The sequence below is a fragment of the Gavia stellata genome, chromosome 2 (genome assembly GCF_030936135.1).
Source record: "Gavia stellata isolate bGavSte3 chromosome 2, bGavSte3.hap2, whole genome shotgun sequence".
Taxonomy (NCBI): Eukaryota; Metazoa; Chordata; class Aves; order Gaviiformes; family Gaviidae; genus Gavia; species Gavia stellata.
This window is the reverse complement of record NC_082595.1, coordinates 48,113,831-48,136,769: the sequence shown is the minus strand read 5'-3', so window position 1 is coordinate 48,136,769 and position 22,939 is coordinate 48,113,831. Positions and strand designations below refer to the sequence as shown.

The 22,939-nt window shown below is 42.0% G+C and overlaps 1 protein-coding gene across 1 annotated transcript; it reads right to left on the bottom strand.

Annotated features, from left to right (window-relative positions):
- Positions 1-1,792: 1,792 nt before the first annotated feature.
- On the bottom strand, positions 1,793-16,398 carry LOC104254958 (p53 apoptosis effector related to PMP-22). Its single transcript, XM_009808863.2, has 3 exons — positions 16,188-16,398; positions 2,269-2,412; positions 1,793-2,007 (listed from the first exon to the last, which is right to left on the bottom strand). The coding sequence occupies exons 1-3, from the start codon at positions 16,396-16,398 to the stop codon at positions 1,793-1,795; spliced, it is 570 nt and encodes a 189-aa protein (XP_009807165.1).
- Between the last annotated feature and the right edge of the window lie 6,541 nt (positions 16,399-22,939).

Sequence of the window (22,939 nt, the reverse complement as noted above, 5' to 3'; positions counted from 1 at the left end):
ACTTCCCCACTCTTAGCAGAGAACAAAAGCGAAGACTAATTTTTGAAACAATACATAGATACCATCATTTATTAGGTACAATAAGCATAATGAAAAGATTGATGATAAATGTTTTCCTGAACAGATAATATTACACAAAGAATTGCAAGCCATTTTATACAAAGTGCTTTCTCAACTCTATTTCATTTTAATTTCATTCCAGCTAGGAAACATCTTCTTAATGTATTTGCAAGTTCTTGTCTAACTATTCCCTGTTGCATATACTCTCCCCATTGATCTGATACATCTCTCATGTTTATTGATCAAAGTTAGAAGACACTCCATAAAAGTGAATGGAGTTAACTACTTCAAAAAAACAGGTTAAGTCCTGTGCCTTTATTAATTTTAGCTACCCAGAGGTTTTATTAAACTGCATTCTTTGCAGTAAAGAACATTTGGCAGGGCACTTTTCATAAAGTACATATAGCTACAAAATTGCAGATGTGTTACAAACTAATAATCCTCTGTAGCTAAGGATTTCAATGAGACTTTTTTTTCCACATAGCAAAATTACCCAGTTTTTCACTTAAGAGAAGAAATGGAATGTTACGATGTTAGGATTAACAAGGCAGAAACCAGCAGAGTCTTAAGTATACGTCATCGCTTGCAATATATCGAGGCTTGCAGCACTGTGGAGTATAAGATACTGAAAGGTGTTTTATGATGTGATTTTCTCTATGACAGCCTTAGTATGAGAGGGCAAGGGGTATTTATGCATTTTACAGTTACGTACAACAGTATACACTTTCCACTTTTAAAATACTTATGAACAGCAAACCAATGAAAAAAGGGCCTTTTAATAAATGTTTGATCCCTACACTCACACTGCTCCAGCTCAACTCCTGATGTGTAGGGGAATCATACCTCTGCTTAAGTCCTTCCTGACACTTCTACGCTGGATAAAAGAGCTGGATCAGTATAGCAGAGCTTTTTAAAGCCATAGATTTTGATACAGTGGATAAAAGAGGCAGATGCCCATGAAGAAAGCCACACCAGGAGCCTCTTCAAACCAGGTCTGTAGGTTGCAGGGGTGGCTTGAAATCCTCTCTGCCTCTGCCCATGCTGTGCTGGCCCCAGCAACAGCATGCCAGGATTTTTAAGGGTTTACTGATGGTCCTTGCTTACTCTTACAGGTATTTAGAAATAAATGCTTACATTCCACATGGATGGGTAAGAGTCAAGATGCTGGCTTTGGTAGGGGGCTTTCTCTCATCCTTTTCATGCCCTGCCCCTATGGCTTAAATGAATGAATGAAAAAGCAAAGCTATGAAGTGCTGGCTGACTAATTTACTACTTTGGCAGTCAGTGGATAAAGGTATTTGGATTCTTGAAAAATGTGCAAAATCTTCAGGTTAAAGATGATACATACAAAACAGGATTTTTGTGAGCTGCTTTCCTTCAGGAAGATGATATATTTTGTTTTGGTTACTGGCAGTTTAAAAAGCTTTTCTGAATTTAATTAGAAATATGAATGCATTTAAGATGCAATGGAATCCACATACACCCCGTTCATGAGAATGAATGAGGAAACACAAGGTTTTTTAATGTTTAGACTTTTATCTAACCAACCCACATCAGATATGAATGTCCAAAATAGAGTAGATGATAACTTTATTGCAGAATGCCAGTACCATTTTTCTACACGCGTTTGAAAAGTTTCCAGCCTTTTCTACTAACACCCGATGACAATATCCTGGGAAATGTAGCTGGTCTGTCAGATATCTCTGGAGTATGAACACATTTTTCCTGGTGCTTACGGGGAAGAGTAAAAATATGTGGGCTTCACATTACCCAAGATCTGATCTTCATAATTAGGAAGGCAGCAGAAGAAGAATCCCAAGCATATTTCCATAATGGCGGTGGTCCAGCCAAAGCCGTAGGCCCAGCTGAACATATTGATTCCCGTCATATCAATTTCAGTCGAGAACTTTACTGGATAAATGACCAGGCCCATGATGGAGAACACAGCTGAAGAAACACGAGAAAACAAAAAATGTTGAAGCTAACACCCATCACGTTGCCTGCCTCCATAATACCTGTCGCTAAACCCACCCATGATTTGGAGGATTTGAAAATCAATCCACTGCCGTGACAGACTTTGTATCATTTTTCATAGAGAGCTCAAGTGCACACAGGCAAAGACTTGGGTATAGAATCAGTTGAGGGAAATACCAGTTCTAGTATGGATAGAGCTGAACAAGCTAAACTTGACTTCAAATGCTGCCTTACCAGCAACAAAAAGCAAGCCTCCAATCCCACGTATGAAGTTGAACCGAAGTGTGTCAATGGCAAATGCTATGATGGCCAGAGCAAAACAGATGACTAGAAGTATAAAGCCGACCAGGTATGTGGCAGCAGCAGCTCTTCCCCAAGCTGAAATCAGAAGGAAGATACATTAGAAAGGAACAAAAAAATCCCTTGCAGTGTTTTTCTCTGGTTTATAATGAAAGGCTAATTTTAAACAAATGTGAAAAGAAGGTCAGCTCCCAAGAGGGAAAGCATGAGAGCTTTCTCTCCTCTCATAGGTGAACATTTTAGTTCCACAAGAAATCATTCACTAAGTGCAAAATACATAAAAATGCCGGCTTTGACCTCCTGTACAGAATGCAATGGAGCTTGCCTGCAAGCTTCCTCTTTAGATTTAACAATTAAGAATCGAGATAAAAATGACTGTAAAGATGTAAGAATGGACATTCTCCTTAAATAACAAACATCATTACATCAGCAGATGCCATAAAACTAGCAGCATTTTGCATGGACAAGGAGAATTAGACTGTCCCTGAAACTAATTAAATTCTTCCTTCAAAAAAAAGTGTTTATACAAGCACTACCACTCTGACATGCAAATTTAAAGGTATGGCAATAGTCCATTAATGTCAAAATTCAGTGGTTTCTCCCTTTTCAGCCTTTGTTTAGCTCTGTGTCCTAAACAGAGCTAAAGATTTGGAATCTGTTTTGTAGGGAAATTTGACCTCTGCTTTTGATCCAAAGTCAGAACTGTTCCGTTTTGAAACGCTTGTTCAGGATATTAATACTTTCATTTTCAAATTACATAACTTTATGTTATAACATGTCAGAGCAAAGCATATTGTGTTGGCACAACAACTGGAAAAGAAATAGTATTTATTCAATATTTTAAGTCTTGAAGGGCAACTACTGCTCAAAGAGATCAAAGTGTCTCCTCTTCTGAATGTAAAAAGCCCACTTTGACACTTTTTAAATTGTGAATGTAGATGGGAGTAGGCAGGTAAAGTCTGCTGGGCATCTACAGACTTCACCCCCTCGCCTACACTATGCGTTTGTAAGGTGTCGGCTTCTAACCAAATATATACAGCAGCAGTGCCGAAAAATTATCACAGCCGAAACAACCCTGACGATCATTACAACTCAACTTAAATGCGGTGCACTCTGTTCAGAAAAAGTTCCCTCTGGAACTCAGTTAAGATTTTTGATACCCAGTAACCTGTCAATTTGTTTGCTTCGAGCATGCAAGTAATAAAATGCCAAGTGTCCTACCTTCCCCCCGACCAGTGTCGGGTAGGCAAGAAAGCCACTGTCCTGTCCCTGGTGAGTGACACCTTGGTGCTCAACCTCTCTTCCCCCAGGCCACCTCTGCTATTAGACTAGAAAAAAGGATAAGGATTTTCCAGCTCTACTTTTCTTCCCATTAGCCCATCAAAACGAATTTCCCTTTTTGTTTGTTTTTCACCATGCCACCCTGCTTTATGATCCCTGTTCCATTCTAGCTATTGCACTATATTTTCAATTTTATGTTGTGTCCTTTTTCTTCCTTATGCCAAAAAGTTTCTGTCTGCTTATAGGGCTTTTCAACTGTCTTAATTTTCCTGCAAATAGGCAGCTGCCTGAGAAGACTGAAAGGGACAGCAAAGATGTGCCTACATCTCATTTTCTAGCCCAGTATTTTAGTCCAAACTCTTCTCTCGGGGAGTTTGCAGTCAGCTCGGAGGTAGAGTATGCAACGTGGAGGTGCAGGTGGCAGCGCAGCACCTCAGGCAGAGTATCAAAGGAAACAGCCAGGAAGATTTCTCCTACTGCCACAGCCCAATTTACCCTACTGAGGATGCTCCTGCTCCCAGCCTCTCTGCCATCCCTCTAAAACAGCAAAAAAAGGGGCACCTGGCCATAAGAAAAGTTGCTCAGCAGCGGTGACCTCACTGCTCTTGGATACGAGAGTTACAACTCCTGGCAGAAGGGTGAAATGACAAGGATGTCTAGAGGTGATGTTTTTTGTCAGGTGCACCACTGGTTGTGGTTAGGTGCAGACCTCCTGGGAAAAGGGGTGTCCTTTCCCATGGCAGACTCCGAGTGCAGCTGCCCCCAGGAAGTGCTGAGGCACCATGAGAGCTGGGGGTTTCGTCTCACCCGCTGCCACCACCACTCCTGTGGGCAGCAGACGGTCTGTCAAAGCTCAGCCTTGCTTCCCGAGAGGAGCTGATGGCAGAGCACCGTCCCCGGGGGTGGGAGCATCGCCTGGGCTGGGGGCTCAGGCATGAAAAACCTGGTGGCCGCAGCCGTGCGTGGTGTCACCTTGCCCATGCCACCATCTCCCTCCTCCGCCGGGCTTGCCCAGGTGTTTTTCCTGAAGTAGTGTTACAAATGCTGTGACTGTATGAAAGCAGATTGGGTGCACACCCAGCCCGCCGGGCATTGGCTATATGGCAAGAAGAGACATGCTTATTGCAGGGTGCTTACATCTTTAGGAGGCATTGCTTAATCACTAACAGCCAATTTTGTGACTCTCACTTCTACAAAAGGGAAAAAAAATTAACTCAACATTGGAAGAAAACCAATATGCAGCTCCAAGTAAGGCAATAGGATTGCATGGAAGAGTCACTACGGGTTTTTTTTGAGGAACGATACCCTGGCTTCATCTGTCCGTTACAAAAAGTAGCAGTTATCAGTAGTCTAAGACCACAGTGTGCAAACACCTTATGTTTCCAGGGTAAAAGGCAGCAAAAGCTTTGTGTAGGAATAATTGCTACTGTTTCTACATTCGAGATGTTAATTTTTCCTTGTGCCAGCCAGGAGCACTAGAGTAGCTTAGTGGCTTTACCAGTAGAACTAAGACTTACAATTCCTTAAAAATGACAGAATTAGAAGAATTAAATTGGTCAAAAAACACTGACAAGCAAGTGGCTAATCTGGTCCCAAATATTTTCTTATCTTTCAATGTTGTGGGATTTTTTTGCTTTAACATAAAGCAAAAGCATAAATAAATTGTTCTAACTGCAAAGCTTTTTCTTAAAAATATGAACTCCAGGCCAAAGAATCATCACAGGTGCAACACCAACTCAAAGAACACTTGACTCTAGAGAGAGGGGAGTTGAAAGCTGAAAGGATCTAGTCCACCTGTCATCAGATCAAGACTAGAAATACATTACACGACATCCAGCTGAGTCTGTGAAAATATTCAGCAATTTGTGAGATCTGTTTTCTCAGTCCCCAAAAATGGCAGTGATGTTTTTGATGTTTAAGAGTTAAAATGTGCTTGTTAGAAAAGAAATGTGTGTTTATGCAAGAGTGTCCTTGAATATCAGCAGGATCCTGTAACACTTGCATGCCAGTCGTATTTCTCCCTCTTTCAGCCCCTCTATCAGCTGAAAGAACACCAGTGAACACTATGAAAAGGCTTGTAGGAAGCTACACACCACCCGCTCTTGAAAACTTCTAGCTGGCAATTTTCTGAGCAACTTTGTCTTAAAACAAGACCTTACTACCCCAAACAGGCAAAAGGAACCCACGTTTTCGTGCCTATCTCAAGCTGAGCAAGGACAGTGCTTCTATTTACAGTGTTTTGTACGTCAATCAACAATGATTTGTGAGAGTCTGGACTACCCACAGTGAATGCAGTAATATGTGACTACTGGAAAATGAAAATAAGTACCTTCCTTCTAAAACTCCCTGCTGTGTGAGAAGACCCCTAGGAAGAGGTCCCACCCATGCCAGTACAGATCTCACTGTAGCTTATGAGCAAGATGATTAACTGAGACAGCATACAACACAGCTTTATTACTCTGCTATTAAAGCTAACTCAGTTTAGAGGCAGCACAACTACCTCTTGTATTGCACCATTTAAACACCTTCTGAATATCCTATTGCTGACCGCAGCCATAGGGAAGCTGAGGGACTTCATTAGAGATCCAGGACTAAGAGTGTCTTCAGCTTCCTGCCTTCCTGATTTTACTCCCTCATGTGTTTTCCGGGTTGCAAAAGTGTAAACACCGTCTGTGCTTCACACATAAGGAAATAAACTTCCTTGCTCAGGAGCAAGTTAAGCCAAAACTTTGAACCACCATATCTAGTCTATCCTTAGCCTGCTGTGTTTCATGCTCCAAATGGTGCCTTCAAAAAAGAGCTGTCGTGCCTTGAAAATAGAGTGTGAAGTCTACTTCCCCCATGACAAATACAAATGTCTGTGTTTCTGGTATATGTGGTTCAAAACATGGGAAAACATTCACAATGACGTTCTCATGGGTTTTTTGATCTGGTACCCCCAAACCACACGAACTACTGAGTGGTAGTGAGTGTCACTCTTTGGGTGACATTTTCTGAAAGCAACCCCAGAATGTTCAGAACAACTTCTCCTGGTCTAACCAATAAGAACATACTTCTCCAAATTTTCCTCCTGGCTTGAAGCTAAATACACAACTAGCACTGAAAAGAAAAACAATTGTTTTCTGCCAGCTTGCAGACACCAACAATTACCTACAGGTTCTTGCTGACTGATCGTTTTAACACATCAGCCACTGCAGTGAATTGTGCAGCAATTTTAGGAAGGATAGTTTTAATTCAAAAGAAACAGGGAGGGGGGGAAAGAAAATGTAAGAGACTAATATTTTGCTCTGTTATCCTTCATACCATCAAGGGAAAGAAACACAAACCCTGCAGTTCTAGCTCCAGCCTTGCAAAGCAATTCTTACAAGAACTAAAATCTGCCGTGGTGGTGATTCATCTCTGTGTTGTAAGTAATGAGAATGTTTCTAGGCTGTTTGCAGAGCTCAACCTGTTTTACATCTCTCTGATTAAAGGGAAAGAGCATTATTTTGGAAACAAAGCTGAACTCACATAGGTTTCTCAACCTGACGTTCTTCATCAGGGTGTGGTGAACTCTGCAGAGCACATGCTTCACTTTGAAAAGGAACCGATTTGGCCAGGTTTTATCCATTTCATTTTGGTTTGTTCTCCTCAAGAAAGTTTCCATGCAAAAGTGAGCATGTCTGCAGCAGAACATGTGTTCTTCTCAGCTTGAATCTTAAGACGGTCCATCAAACTCATTAACCCACATCTCAATTTATTAGCCAAAAAGTTACCAGCTGTTGGTGTATATGCAATCCACTGTCATCCAGGACTCTGGATTCCCCATGTTATCTGTGCAACACTGAACAGTGCAAAATCCTGTCTTCTAGAAATCACGACTCTCTAACATGCCAACTATGGGAAACTTCTGTGCTGCTTTTGAAAACAAGGGAACATTGAAATCTCTGCAAGTGTTTGTTGATCACATGAGCTGGCATTGAAATACCAGTGTGTGTGTGTTTGTATACAGCCAAGATAAATCAGAAACTATTAAAAGCAGCTTCTTATGTATAAACTGTATGTGCAGATTGAAAGCTATTGACCGAAAATAATTTCAAAGGAAGGCTATACAAATGAAGAAAATCACGTTAGTCATGGATAATTTATGAACAGAATAAAATGAAGAAAAAAAATCAAAGGCATGATTGGATGTGTATTATTCTCTGAGCTTCTACCTTCATTGCATCTGGATCATTCTTAAAAATCCTGCATTCTCTGAATATCTTTCCTGTGGGGTTTTTTGGGTTTTTTTGTGTGAGTTTATATCATTTGGAGTGGAATATAAATTTTTTGGTCCTTCTGTATGGCATCCTTTTTGGTAACCCCATTCTTTTTCCCCTAACATTACCTCTTTAGAATTCATTGGCAGTTAATATTGATTTCTCATTTAATAACAGAGTATTATCTCATAACATGTAAGCCATTTCCATGTGAGCAGGAACCAGCTTTTAGCTTGCCACTATTTAAGAGACAACCACGGAAGCAGAGAATGACCTCTTTAGGTTCACACTAAGATGATGTCATTGCAAAACTTTCTCAGTGATTAGTAGCAGGTCCCATATAAATGAGAAAAGATTAGGACTTTAGGACAATTACCCCGTAATAATGATTTTAAATGACAACAGTAAGGAAAAGAACCTTTATCTAGACCATCTATCAGTAAAACACAGTATACATTAGCAGAAAGCAGTGTCTTGGCCATAGCTTAGTACTAAAGTGATAGCTCAGTTTGGCTTGGTGGACTTTTAACTTCTTTAAAGCAAAAACCTATTAATTCCCCACCGCTGACTTCACTCACAAACATATACTGCATTCAAGTCTTTAAGTTCTTCTGCAAACCTCTTCTCTTACTGAAGCAAGCAATTCAACTTAGAAACTATTTTGACTTGAATTTGAGGGGAGGAGCAGTTACATCTTGAGGGAGTGGTTCAAATTCATTTCATCATAAGCCCAGGCATGTACAAGCTTGACTTAGAAGCTGGCTTCTGCAAATCTTGTATTAATGAGGGCTGCTCCCTGATGCTTACGTAGCGCTAGGGAGGCAGAAGTGACAGAGGGCGTAGAGCCATCATCAAAGGGAGCACCAAGGGAGTAAGTTAGCTATTTAAAATACTGTGCACACAGCGCCTCAAAATTAAAGGTTTGCTCATGAGAGAGTCAGGGAGTACCCCTATCTCACATTATCTTCAGAAGAAGTTGCATACATTGAGAACATCTCAGGATTAAAGCTCAGTCTTATACATTTTAATGCTATAACATTTTTTCCTCCTATTTTTTCCTATTTAAAGCAGGATTACTTACACTTGGATGTGTATATGGGTGTTGGGAGGGTCAGGTAAATAAAGCAGGTAAATTATTGACTAATCAGTACATACACATAAGCTCAGTTAATCAGAGAAGCAAGATGTACCTGCTCCCTAACTACCCCTGAGTTAAAGGTGGGTTAAAATAATTAATGTGAATTAAACAGAATCCATTTCCATGATAACACAGGCTATGAAGTAGGACTTTTAATCGACACAGCAGAGTGGAACCTTTCCAAAAAGCTCTTTATACGTTTTATATTCCCCGGGGCCATCTGAGGCTGAAGAACACTGAATTTACATCTCATTTCCATATGCACCAAGTATTGTTCTCACTCTTGATCTGCAGTTTTCATGCTGTGAGCAAACTTTGTTCTGAAACCTTGCTGAAAGTCACCTTTTGCACCAGGGAGTTTCTGATAGAGAGCAGCTGTGAATCTGGATCTAATTTTCTGTTAGAAGCAAAATTTCACCATTTGCAAAAGAAAACCCCCAATATATAAGCAGAAATGGTACTTTGTGCTCATAAAATACATCATAAGCTCTATTTACTCTTCTTGTGAGTGAAATAGCTCTTACAATGCATCCTGAAAGTCTTCATCACTTGCTGCTTATTGCTGATGGGGTTGTTAATGAACTGCACAGAGACTTCCTACATTTGGGGCCTGATTTGGGCACAGTGGGCATATTCCATACAATAGGTGACACTAGATGTATTCAATTGCAGATAAGTACTTCAGCAGGACAGTGTGTGGTCTGAAGTGTTACTTAGTACCAGTAGAAGGAAGCCAGAAACCGCTGGGACATAGGCTACCATCGTCACTCCACAAACTACCTTGAGTTCCTGGGAATTTTTGACCGACGAGAGATTTTCTAGTGGTACTTGACAAAGAAGAAACATGGCACTACAATACTCACTGACTGAATGTGTTCAAGGTTCCTCAGAACAATGCAAGCTGTCAGTCAGAAGTGATATGGAAATGTGAAAAAACAGTGTTTTGAGAGTTTTGATTCTTTTCCTGCGTAACTCCTTTCCTGCTTAAGTAACCTGACTGTTTAACCCTCCAGCGGAATTCGAAATCCATCTTGCAGCCCTTATCACTGTTCAGACTATGCAGAAGTCATTATAGCCTGGCTGTATCAGATTCCCTCAATAAGCTAGAGGAAGAAATGAGGTGAAGAGAAATGAGAGTTTAGCCACAAGTTTCCACACATATTCAGCAGACACCTCCTGTGTGTGTGCGTGAATGGTATCCTCTCAAGGACTTAACATCCTGATGACACAAAGTGTTGAGGATCTTCACAAAGCCTTCAACACCAGCAGTTTCATATCTCCTGATGGGGCAATGAGAACCCTCCACGCAATTGCCATTTTGCCACCCAATTTAACTGTAATTATTAAAAGAAGGTTGGATAACAAACAGTGGGATGCCATCTGCAATTGTTCTCTGGAGACTTAGTTGCTGAAAAGCATAACTATTATTTAGAAAAGAGTCTGATTAAATGAATCTGCCACTAAACATATAAAAGGACAGCCCCAAAATTACAAGGAAAAGCATGTTAGTGCTTGCAGATGAGGAATGAAAATTGCCATGGTAATTAAATGCTCTGGGCTTGATTCCCTTCTCTTATACCTCTTTAGTAGCAACGGAGTGTCTCCTACAAGCTGGGGAAAAATCAAATTTGTTCTTTCTTGCATCAGAGTTCCTTAAATATACTATTGTTGTGGTCTTTTCATTACTATATATATTTAATCGAGCCTGCATTTTCTAGCATTCTAAGTTTTGAATAATGATTGACTATTCTATGTTTTTAAGTAACTAATCTTGTAATCTCATTTCTCACTGGTTAGTCTCAGGTAACGTTACACTTTTAGGAGACTGATGACTTAGGAAATTATGTGCTTCTCTATACACTGTCATTAAAACTACAGGCAATCACCATATATAAATATAACTGTTTCACGCTACAATGCAGCAGGAACAGCAACAGGCTTTCATTTTCAGTTCACCATCATCATCAAAGGCGTCAAGGTTTGCCCTGTAATCCAGGCAATGCACAGAGCATAGAGCTGTGCTCCATCCCGGGCTCTCCCATGGACTTCCCTGGACTGGTCAGAAACCTCCCCAGTCTTTGTCTCCCAGTTGCAAGGACACTTTTCCAAATCTACTTGAATTTTACCAAATTCTGAAAGCCTTTAGGTGCAGAATCGTGACTTCAGGGGAAGTCTGCAACAAAGGCCCCATGACTTGAGCTGGTCCCTGCTTCAAAAGCACAGTTACTTTTTCGCTTCATTTCTATTCCTACCTGTAGACACCCTCAAATGCCAAAGAGCCGCTGGGACAGCCTGCTCCTCCTCCCACGCCTTGCTGAAAGGGGCTGTCTAGCAGCCCATCCCTCTGGAAATATCCCTGTGCCACTCTGCTCGGGGCACTTGCTTCAGCTTGAGGCAAGTGAGGGCTTCCCCACGCCTGGGAGTAGGTGCTGGCTGTCAGATGTGATGGGAACGTGGGGGAAGGCAAAGCAGTTTTACATAGGCAGTGTGGCAATGGGGAAAATTGGTGTCTGGTCTGTCCTGTGCCCTGGGTGTGATGAGTCGCTGGTCTGCTGAGAAGTTAGTTTTCCAGAGGGAGAGCTGTGGGGCCAGCAGTGCAAGGCCAGTGGTAGGTGTAGTACCAAGAGAGGTCCTTTGCTGCTCGGAGACTGCTCCCGACCGCACAGTGTACCTCGCTGTTGTATCATTAGCTGGGGATTTTTTAGCAAGTGATTTCCATTTTGTTATTCCTCCAGAATAATAAATGGTGCTTTGTCATAGCAAAAGATTCTCCCGACCCAAGAGCCTGATATAGGCAAAACAGGGAAGAAAATCTACTCCTCAATGGGGTTCTTATGAGACTAAAGCAGAATATTTCATTCCTCAAGAGGATATTATCTTTTGCAACATTCCCTTCTTTCACTTATCCTGTAGACATACTCATCTGCTGCCATATTTGAAGTAACTTTTTGTCCATTATAATCATACTATACCAGCCATTCTATCTTGTAGTATTGCATTAATATTCATGGACTAAAATAAAACTGGAATGAGCCAGAACATAGTTAGCCATTATTTGCCTGGAAGACAAGATGCAGGAAGGTGTACTTTCCAGATGGCAAAATCATTCATCCCTCCACTAATCTCCACAGCCACTAAACCCTCCACACATCTTATGAAAAGGCTGTAATTGAATACTATGATGTGAAGATAACTGAAGAACTGGATTCCAATTGTCATGTGGAAATACCTTTTCCTGATTTTTTCCCCAAGATCTCTATTTGCACCATGCAAATGAGCCAACCACTTCAACCTAAATTTAGAGCCTTAAGCTTGCAGTTATTTTGATGGCAGCATCTGTACATGGAAGAGCTGCAAGGCCAGGTGGAACTTAAGGTGGGACAAGTGTAGCTATGAGTTTTTCATCTTATTGTGCATCACATTGGGACTAATAAAATCAAATCAGTTATTTTCTGCCAAACAAACCCACACATGTTTAAACGTCTTCAAAGCCTGCAGTGGAATAAATTACACACTGAAAAAGTCTCAGGTCTGTGAGACACACCTTATTCAAGAGAGGTTATATAGACAAAAATCAAGAAAAACAAAGGAGTGCTGTGCCAGCTTCGTGAAGGGATTTAACCTCTGCGTTTCCTTTGCAAGCTCAGCCATGTCCCAGACAGATATATTTCACATTGTGCTCATAATCTATCCAAAAATTCTTTTTCTCTGTCTTTGTACAGGTTCAAGCATGTTATAAGCTTTAGACCTTTACTTGTTCCAAGTGCCAGAACATTGCAGAGATACAGTTTGCATCTCTCAGTCCCTCATCCTAAACTCCATTTGTTTCTAGTAGGTGTCCTAATGCATGACATATTTTTTCCTAGAAAGCTCTATTTATTTGAGCTAAATATCCTTGAAAAGCAAAAGACTTCTGATAAAGTCTACATGAGTGTCATATGGTTAAAGCAGAAAATCTGAACTCTTGGAGAAGGTAACAGACTGTATAAACTCTTCATATTCTCACTTTCCACAGAGTTCATAAACTTTGCAAAAGACCTAGAGTGTGTAGATGCTTTCACAGAAGATAACTGCACTGGTGGAGTTACTCTCCTGGCTTTCAAAAAAAAGTAACTGTACAGGCATCTTGTCTTCCCTATGAGGTTTTGAAATCTGTCAGCTTGAGCAACTATTCAGAGACCCCAAACTCCACTGGTGCAACCAATGAAACATTCAGCCTTCTTCCCTTCCAAACTGACTGACTTCAACAATGTTGGCTTTCTGTCTTCTGCGTGTATATATATATATATGTTAAGCCAAACAGCAGAGATTCAAGGGGAACTACAAATATTGCAGATGGACAATTTTATTTGAATTTGCACATTATATTGAACAACTTGCAAGAACGTTACAGTTATATCTCATTATGATAGGATGAAGATGTCTGTAGTGGATTAAGATAGCTACACTGTCCAAGTCATGCTGAGAATATTTGCTGGCAGCTGCTGGGGTGCACATGCATATACCATGAAACTATCCCTGCAGGAAGACCGAATTTCAGAATCTACCCAGCCTGTGGCAGATTAGGCAGGTAAACTGAGAGCAAAGCCCAGAGGAAAGGAGATGGGAACTGTGGAATAGAGGGAGGAAAGAGAAAGTTCATCTCAGGAAAGATGTAAAACACTTCTGTCCTTTCTGTTTACATCACACCTTTTATCTCTATACTGGGGAAGGCGTGTAATTACACTTTGTTTATCCAGCACTGTGTTTAGCTTGGCACAATACAAAGTTAAACATCCCACAGAACGTGATGCTGAATGCTTGTTTTCTATGACCTTTCTGGAGCAGTGTGGATAAATGTAATCCTGGAATTATTAAACCCCTATGTTTCAGTACTGAGGTAGGTAGAATCAGGCTTCACACAAGACCTGGATGATCACAAGTGAGATGCTGTCTCATGGCCTCGTCTTTTGGCTGAAACCTAAGTCCAGCATCAGGCACCTGCACTCTATACGTGGGGAAAGGTAGGAGCCCCAGAAGAAAAATCCCAACCCCCCACCAACTGAGCAAGGACAGAATGATAGGGAAAACCAGAGGACAGGATTGGACCTAAACACATCCCGCCTCTGGAAAGAAGGTGTTTGAAGGAAGAGCCTGGAAAGGATCAGGACAGTGACATGAGTTTGCATCCTTAATGGTCAGATCTACATCCCTCTTATGGGTCAGGGGTAACGCACCCCTGCGATGACCGAGATCTACGTTGTAATGGCATAACCTTGCCGAGGCAGAAGCCTGGCAGTGTAATCCACTATCACATGGCCTATGCACACACTTTTTACATACAGGCTTCACATATTCTCCCATTGGCTAAATGACTCCATTGTCCCAGACATTTCTTCCTTTTCCACCTGGAAATTTTGTCCAGGAGGATTTTGAGGATTTGCTTAGGTTTTCTGGGTATTTAGTAAGCTTGAAGAGGTCAAATGATAGATGCATGCCCATTGAGAGCATAATGCAGTCACGCAGCACAGGAACAGCGTTTCTAATGCTTTCAGAAGCATCAGCTGACTTTCCAATGTATGCGCTGGAGAATACTCTGCACATGTTTACTAAGACCATCATTTCTGTGTTAGAAGTGCTGGACTTATTGTGGATGTGATTCACAGTAACCCCAGACATTGCAGGATAGTCCACATAGAGAATGACCTCCCTGGTTTGTCTGTAGGTGCTGTCCAACGGGAAACTGTGCATACAATTGCAGAACTTAAGCATGTATGAGTGAGGCAGTATAAGGAAAGAAGTGAAATGCCAAACAACCATGTAGGACCTGGAAGCAAAGTGAAACTTCTCTGGTATTATTAAGAGAAGCAAGGTGAAACGTCTTAATATTTTCTGTCCAGTTAAAGCTGGCATTCATGACACAGATAATGCCTAACCTGGAGATCAGGAAGAGGGCTCACTTTTCATGGAAACTGAGGGCTGAGAAGCCCTTTGCTAAGCATCATGGTCTCTCTCCTGCTCTCCAGCGCCATGTACCAGAGGCAGCAAACTGGCTTCATCTATGCCCAGCCACACAGCTGACACAGGAGCTCTGAGCACAGGACCAGGTATGATGCTGAGTGGAGCCAGTATTGTCCTGGAGCCCTACGCTCACTGAGGCCTGCTACAATTAACTCATCTCAGCTGAATTTTGTGCATAGAAGGTAGAGTTTGACCCTAGATGATGAACTTTCAGGAACAATTTTGAAAAGCTGTAATAAATGATCCCTCAGATTGCTTCTGCAAGTGTTTTTACACTCATTTTCACCCAGAGCAGCTGAGATTCTGAGCCTTAGTGAATATGCTCTTCCTTTTAATTTGAATTAGTGTAAATTGTAAGAACACTTGAACTTTCCTCCCAGCTCAGGCTAACAGCCTATCACTCACAATAACTTGTTTCAGACTGCAGCCAATAGCAGATATATGGGGGGGGGGGGGAGAAACAGGACACATCTAGAGTGATCCTTCTCTTGGCCTATTCTCCCAGACTCAGTGGATAACATCTTTTCAAGCTGAAGGTTGCACCTGGGTCAACGTGTTTAATAGCATACTTAACCAAAATTCAGTACAAACAAGAAATCCTTTCATCTTTTAAAGCTTTCTTTCATAATCACAAGGAGACTCTTTCACACGACCCACCTACCGGAAGAGTTTCAGGGCAGCATTCTGCAGCCTGACACTCCCTGGGAATATCTTCCTCCCATCTTACATTTTTACCTCCCCATCTATTGCTAGCACTCAAGACTGGCTTATCACACTAATGCCAGGCTTACCCACGCAACTTGCTGTTTGGACATTTGATCAGCAGTAGCTGTTAAGTTTTGGAAAGCAGTAACCAGTGAGAAGAGGTTATAGCTTCTTCTGAGAGAGGAAGAAAACCTTAAATGCTGTAATATTTTCTGTACTGGTACATTACCACATGTGGTTTTTTGTACTGTGCAGCCCACCATCTAAAACAACCAGGTTTCTTTCAGCACAGGGGTACAGGCATTTTTCTTCTTCACCCTGTTAGTCAAAAGCCTTGACGTATTTCAGTGTTGGTCCCTAGTGCCCAGAACTTCGTATATAAATGCCAGGTATTGGGCGACACGGTTAGGAGAGCCGAGGGAAGATGAGCTCGGAGACGTGACCCACTGCTTCAGAGACTGCTCCCTACCACCCTGGCAGGCGCTTACCGTAACCCATGAGGGACTCGCAGGTCCATTCCCAACTCTGCTCGTTCCTCCGGCAGCTCTCCCATAACGACGCTCGGTGCACGTAGGGCAAGGTCTGCGACTCCAGCCAGCCCCTGCCCGCCAGCGCAATGATACCGAAGATGACGCCTATGCCCAGGAGCAGGGGTAGGATCCATCTGCACCGCGTGTAGTCGAGGCCGTACTTCACCATCTTCCAGGGCAGGGGGAGGCTGGCGGGACGAGGGTGGCCCTCTCTGCCACAGACTCAGCAGCACGAAGCAAAGGGTGCTTCTGCAAAGCTCCTGGAAAGTGAGCACCGGTACCTGCAAGCGCGTGTGCAGATGTTTGAGAAAAGCTTTTTAATCAGGAGACACACATCAGGGAGGGAGGGAAGGAAGAAAGGAGGGAGGGAGGGAGCTCCACCCAGATTCAGATGAGTAAGAGCTGCCGCTGGGCAATAACCAGTTGAGCTGGGGAGAAGCTTCAAGGCTGGGTTTATCTGTGGGATCCTCTCTGCCCTGCTGACTAGCTGACAAATCGGGTGCTGTTTACCCTCGGCATTTAACGCTTTCCTTCCTGCCACTCCCCAGCAGCAGGAGCATCTCACAGCTGTGTTTACACCTTTCTGTCTCCTAAGGGATTTGCATTATGGCAGGCAAACACAGGAGACAAGCCAGGGAACTATTTGCATTAGAGGGTGGTTGCTTCTGAAACTTGCCACCTGGAGGTGAAAGCTGCTTTTCTTGGACTCCATTTAAAAATAAAATGATACCTTATTTTTCACAATTCAAAAAAATTCCTTTAGCTGCTGTGAAGCTAAGACAATGAAGAACGTGTGACTGCCCTCCCTCCCCCTTCTGGGATGTAGCTGCAGGGGAAAATAAACAACAAGGTTTACCATTAAAAATACAGTATGATCTGGGTATAGCCTTAGTGGTAGAACAAAGACTGAGCTTGGATTTGACCGTGCCTTACGAACGTGGCTCTGGCTGTGGGTGCCCTGCCCGGGGCCTGTCAGGGCCTGCCTGCAATGGCTGTGAGAGCAATGTGGGGACAGCCGTCACCGTGCCGTGCCCCGAGCAGCCACCCAGCCGAGTGCGGGGCGAAATCTTCTGTCTGTCAGCTCAGAAGCGATATAGCCACATTAGTAGCACCCTCCCTTTGAACTAACACCTGCTACAACCTAGTATTGGGTAGGACCCAGACACGTTTACATCTGGAAGCAGCTGCACCCCTGGCAGATTGAAGCTGGTTTTGTGAAACATGGTTAAGCACAGAGGAGGCAAAGTATCCTTTGCTCCCGTGGTGGATTTTGTCAGAGGGGTCTGCATCCACCTACAGACCTCATTTACTCACAGAGATTTGCTACTAGATTGCAGCATTCACGGTGAAATCTGGCATCCATATTGAACTGCAGACTCCACAGTATTTTGCTTAATTAATATTCATAAATCAATAATGGACTAAATAAAATAAATCAGTAATTTACATCGAATTTATACACTGTACAGGGGAGTGCATGAAGAGGTGCTGAGCTTGCATAGACCCACACTGGAACATCCGCAGCAATGAGCTGAAGAGGTAGTAGCTCCGTCATGAAAGCAATTTGAAGGTGTTGAGGTGACACTGTGCCTTATCTCCAGCCAGAAATAGCTTATTAGCCTGGTGGTAGACCAGCAGCGGTGTGGCTGCTTTGCCTCTCATTCCCTAGCCCGTGCAATTCCGGCTGGCTGAAGCATCCTGCCAGCGGCTTCCCTGTAGTACGGACATGGCCCAATATCCGGCGGTTGTGAGAGGGCCATCGGGGCGTTCCGCGACTCTCTGTGAGAGCAGGAGGCATTTTTACAGATTTGGCCTTTGAATTTGAATGTCACTTAAAGCAAAAGCCAACTATGAAGACACCTCAGCTGCTGTTTTGGGTTGGAAATAAAGGACAACCTCAGGTATATTTTGTAAAGGACACTCTAGGGAACTACCATTTCCTTAGAATAGTATGTATCTTCCCTTGTAGTCCACATTTGTACTATCCACAATTCAGTTATCATTAACCTAAATATAATGTTTAAAATGCCATTTACCGTTTCTATAACACTGTGATATATCAATTTTTATACATGATTTTTTTTTAATATTTCCATTAAAACAAATATTGTTTGACGCTCATCTTTAGCACAATAAGCTGGTACCTGCAAGCTGTACAGGTCTGTTTACACATCTTCTTTCTGTTGCCACAGCTGATGTAGAGATGGGCACAATAAACGTCAAAAGATTGAGAGAACACGGAGCTGGATTTGGATATTAAATGCTTTTTTAAAAGATTACTTCAAAAGTACTCATGCATGTGGCAGTAGACTGTAGCCCTTGCTCAGCTGTCTATACGCAGTCTCTTGCCAAGTTTCAGTCCTTCAAGAATAGTTGCGGTTTTCTAAAAACTCAGCCTTTTTTTTTTTTCTCTCTCAGAGAAAAAAAGCCAAATCAAGTTAAAGCAATTTTGTAGCTGAAATCCAGTATGAAGTCAGGCACTGTCAGGTGTTTGAGAGACACTGTTTGTTGAAGAATAAAATCCTTTTCCCTGCTTTTTGAATGCTCAGCCGTGTTTCAGGTAGGCATTTATGACTGAAGGATTTGTCATCAGTTTTTGTCATAACTCACCCTTGGACGAATGCATATTGTCATAAATGATACCACAGAACATATTTATCACTCTGTGAAAGAAAGATGAGTAGCGTTCAGTTGCCGCGGGTGTTTCTGCGTCTTGCCCATCTTTGTCATCCTGAAGTAACTTAAACCTACAAGCAGTCGTCACATTCAATACAAGGGTAGTTTGTGATATCTGGAACAGCAGAGAGGTAGATGTATTCAAAGGTGACAAAATGAAGTACCTCGTGTAATTCTGATACTCCTATGGCAAACAGGGAAAAATTATTTAAAACTTTTTGTCTGTGATTTGAAGTGATTATTTACGCACAACGTGCTTTGTATTTTGCAGCGTATGAGCTGGCTGTTTATGTGAAAGCAAATGCTTTCTCCTTTCCACTATCTTTGGATAGTCCCTCCTGGTTAACACCAGAATCATCCGTTGAAAATGAAGATATATTATCAATGTTAAACGTGGTAGACTGTAGTGCACTTTCTGCATCTGAAAGCATTCCTTAATGAATCTTCATTGCTACTTGAAGCAATCATGTAAGCAGTAGGATATTGATAAAACAAACAATTCTACAGCATCAGAGCTAAAGATAAAAATATGCCCTTTTCAGCCAAGACGCAAATGGGTTTCTTAGTGGAAGGAGAAGCTAACAAATGACTGACAAAACATTTTCATCCACTTCTAGTCTGCTGACCTGGTCAGCGGAGCTAGATAAATGACTGGATTGACACAGGCTGACCAGCTGCCGAGCATGTTCATTACTTTTGCAGCAAGCTCATTTTCATTCTCTGATATTCATACTGCTTATAAACAAGAAGTCCCCAGAGTTTGGTTTTTAAAAGCTTTGCTGAGATTATTTTATGATTCGTTCTCTTCTGTGCTATCTTACATCTAACAGGTTACCCTGAGAAACATTTTCTGCATGAGTTATCATAAATCTTATGACTATTATTATTATCTTTATTGACACATTTACAACCATAGGTTCTTTTTTTCTGATAATACCAATCTGCCTTTTCCCTTTGGAGATGGCTGCACCTTGCCTTGCAGCTGGAATATTGCACTGCAGTTACTGTTTTAACCACAGCCTATACAGTGATGCAACTCAGTCAGCCAAATCCTGCCTGGGCTAAATTGTACACTCTGGTCACTCTCTGTGCCCTGCATCACCTGGGCACCAAGGCAATAGTGTTCTCATTGTGACTAATATTTCATCCATAGTAAGCACATGTAGAAAAATACCTTTAGACACCAATAGTGTTCACAAGGTAATCCAAGCTGCAATTTCTTTACGTTAATTAGAAGGATACTGGAAATGCATTTTGAACAGGACCTGACTTTACTTCATTGCAAAATAAGAACACCCTCCTAAAAAAAATGGACCCAGCTGAGATCTTGTAGTTTCCCACACACCCGGCCTTTCTGAGGGACTCTCCCACAGTGGCTGGACACTGAGGCTCGTCCGTGACGTTTGTGGTGACTTGGGAGTGGTTGGTGCTCGGTCCTGCTGCCATGCGTCTGGGAAAGCCTTCCTCTTGCTGCCTTGTGCAGCGCAGGAAAGCTCTGCAGAGGTTTGAGACCTCCTCTGTTCGCTGGCCGCTGAGCATGGAGGAAAATTTCCATGGAGTCTTGTTAAGACTTCTAGCAAGAGCCGTCCAGGACTGGCCTGTGGTCAGACCTCCAAAGCCTGCCCCATGCACAGCACTCACTGGCTTCCTGCGTTAGGAAACCACAAAATCAGGAAACCACAAAATTAGGAAAACACAAAAGGCTCTGTGTGCCTGAGCATGGATTTCATTTTCAGCTATTTTTTGCTAAAGGACATGGTTTCTTCAGGGTGGGATCTGTACTGGAAAAGGTTTAATCCCCAGTTATTTCTTCTGATGCTCTGCAGAAGCGTGATGAGTTCAGCCAACGCCCCCAGGCAAACAGCTGAAATCCAGGGTGTCCTCTAAACCCACCATGCAGCTACCAGCTGAGATGGCTTCTGACCATTTGTAACCATTGTGGGGATCTGTAACTTTGTCAGGAGGCTGTCAGGAGCGCAAGCTCTCTGGTGGGCACACATGAAACATACAGGGGTTTACGAAATTGTGTGTAAGCAGGTAGAGTGGCACAGTGCAGCCCTGTTCTACATATGGGATAATTTTACTTAAACTACTTGCTTTGGGCCCCACAACTTCTCTGTGGCATAGCTAGGCTAACTAAATAGTTGTCCCATCATAGTGGATCATAACAGTAACTCCTTTTAAAACATATAGCTCAGCTGCCTTAGGAGAGGAATAAAATCAGCCTTATGTAGGTAATTCCCAGGTGCCACACCTTTGCTACTTGCATTTCTCTGTCAAAGAAATGGCTTTCATTTACTGTGCCTTATGGGTCAGCTGGGAACAGCACCAGCTACTTCTTCAAGCACTTTGAGATTTACAGATAAACAGAAGACATGCATACCAAACATACCTTTAGGAGTTTCAGCCATGAATTTTCACTTTGAGATTTTCCAGCCAAAAGCAGGGGTTTGCTGAAACCAAAGTGTTATATGGAAATGACCTCCTATGTTTTAAATGTTTGATATGGAATTAATTTGGGAAGTGGCTGAAATGAAAATGGTGGTCTCCTATCAACGTTTTCAACTTTTCCTGTTGTCTTGATACAAAATGCCAATTATGATTTTCCTGAGTTTTGTTTTGCAAGTTGTTTTTTCTTTCTATTGCAAATCAGAACAGAAATTAATTTTCAAGTATCCCGATTAATCTAAATTCCTTTTTCACAATAAGTTCTGCTGATTTCTTGTCCTATGGGACTGCTAACACAAAGAGAGCTTAAAAATAGGCTGTTTACTGAAAAGTGATTTTAATGGCCACATGTCAGCTCCTGCCCCAATTATATGCCTCTGTGTGTATTCAAGACCGTGACAGTCAACTAATGTACTTTAATCCATGCTCATTTCCCAGGGCAGCACACTGGACGACAGGAGTTAGCTGGCTTTTAGGCTCACAGTTTCATGCGAGTGCTCACTCCAAACCTTTCTGGGCCCTCTCAACCTCAGTGAACCCTGATTTCCAGTGTGTCTCCTTGATGCTTAGCAATTTTTAATACTTATAAAATAGTCTGTATTCGTAAAGATCTCTGTGGAAAATAGTATGTGTTGCCCACAATCCCATAAATAAATAAAAAGCAACAGCCATACTAATTCTTCTAGTAAATATTACCCAATCCTGCAAAGACGAACCCATGAGGAACATCATTCATGGAAACATGTATATTTATTATTTATATTATACAATGCATATTGCTTATCATACATTATTATTTATTTCTACTATTTATAGTTATAATATTTATATTATAAAGCTCTAGATATGCCTGCACTACAATCTTTATTACAAATAAAGCCTTATTAAATTTAGGTATTCAAAAATCACAATTAAAAATAATACCCTTTGGATTATTCTGAGAACTCCCAGGTGATTTAAATATAATTTTATAGAAGCAAAATTTGAGGGCATTGACTTTTTGCCTGGAATTTCTGGATGTCAAGCTCCATAGCCGGAGTAGCTTGGCCCACACCTTTGGATGCCAGGAAACCCCAGACAAAAGGCTGCTGTACCAGCGCAGACCTGCACAGTGGATGCATCAGCCCTGTCTTACAAACATGCTGTACATGCACAGCAAAACTGACGCAATCTTGGTCAATGAGATCTACACATAGGAACTGCTGTGCCCTTGCAGTAATGCTCACGTATCGCAGGTGCTGTAAACTCATTGCACAGGGATTTCACTACTACCGTACAGACCTTGTTACAAGAATCACATTCAGAAACTCAGCAGCCCTATTTGTGGCAACCGTATCCTCTACATTTGATTACACTTTATTCTGGTTGTGAGTATCATCCCCCAAGTTAATTTTAAAATCTGTGCAGATTCACCTACTAGCACTGAAAACCCTGTTTTTTCAGGGTGCTGTACCGTATTGCCAGTAACCTCCACTGCTCTGTGTGGTGGGACCAGTACCTCAGCTCTCTCGGCTGTTGTGAATCTCCTAAAGCACTTTGGCTTCCATTGTCGTATGCGCTTTGTTCGTCGTTAATTCAAAAGTGCT

Excerpts from the sequence above, each read along its gene's own strand:
- LOC104254958 (XM_009808863.2), bottom strand. The coding sequence starts at position 16,398 with ATGGTGAAGTACGGCCTCGACTACACGCGGTGCAGATGGATCCTACCC. Across the intron at positions 2,413-16,187 it reads CGAGTCCCTCATGGGTTACG|CTTGGGGAAGAGCTGCTGCT; the intron begins GTAAGCGCCTGC and ends TTCTGATTTCAG. Across the intron at positions 2,008-2,268 it reads AGGCTTGCTTTTTGTTGCTG|CTGTGTTCTCCATCATGGGC; the intron begins GTAAGGCAGCAT and ends GTGTTTCTTCAG.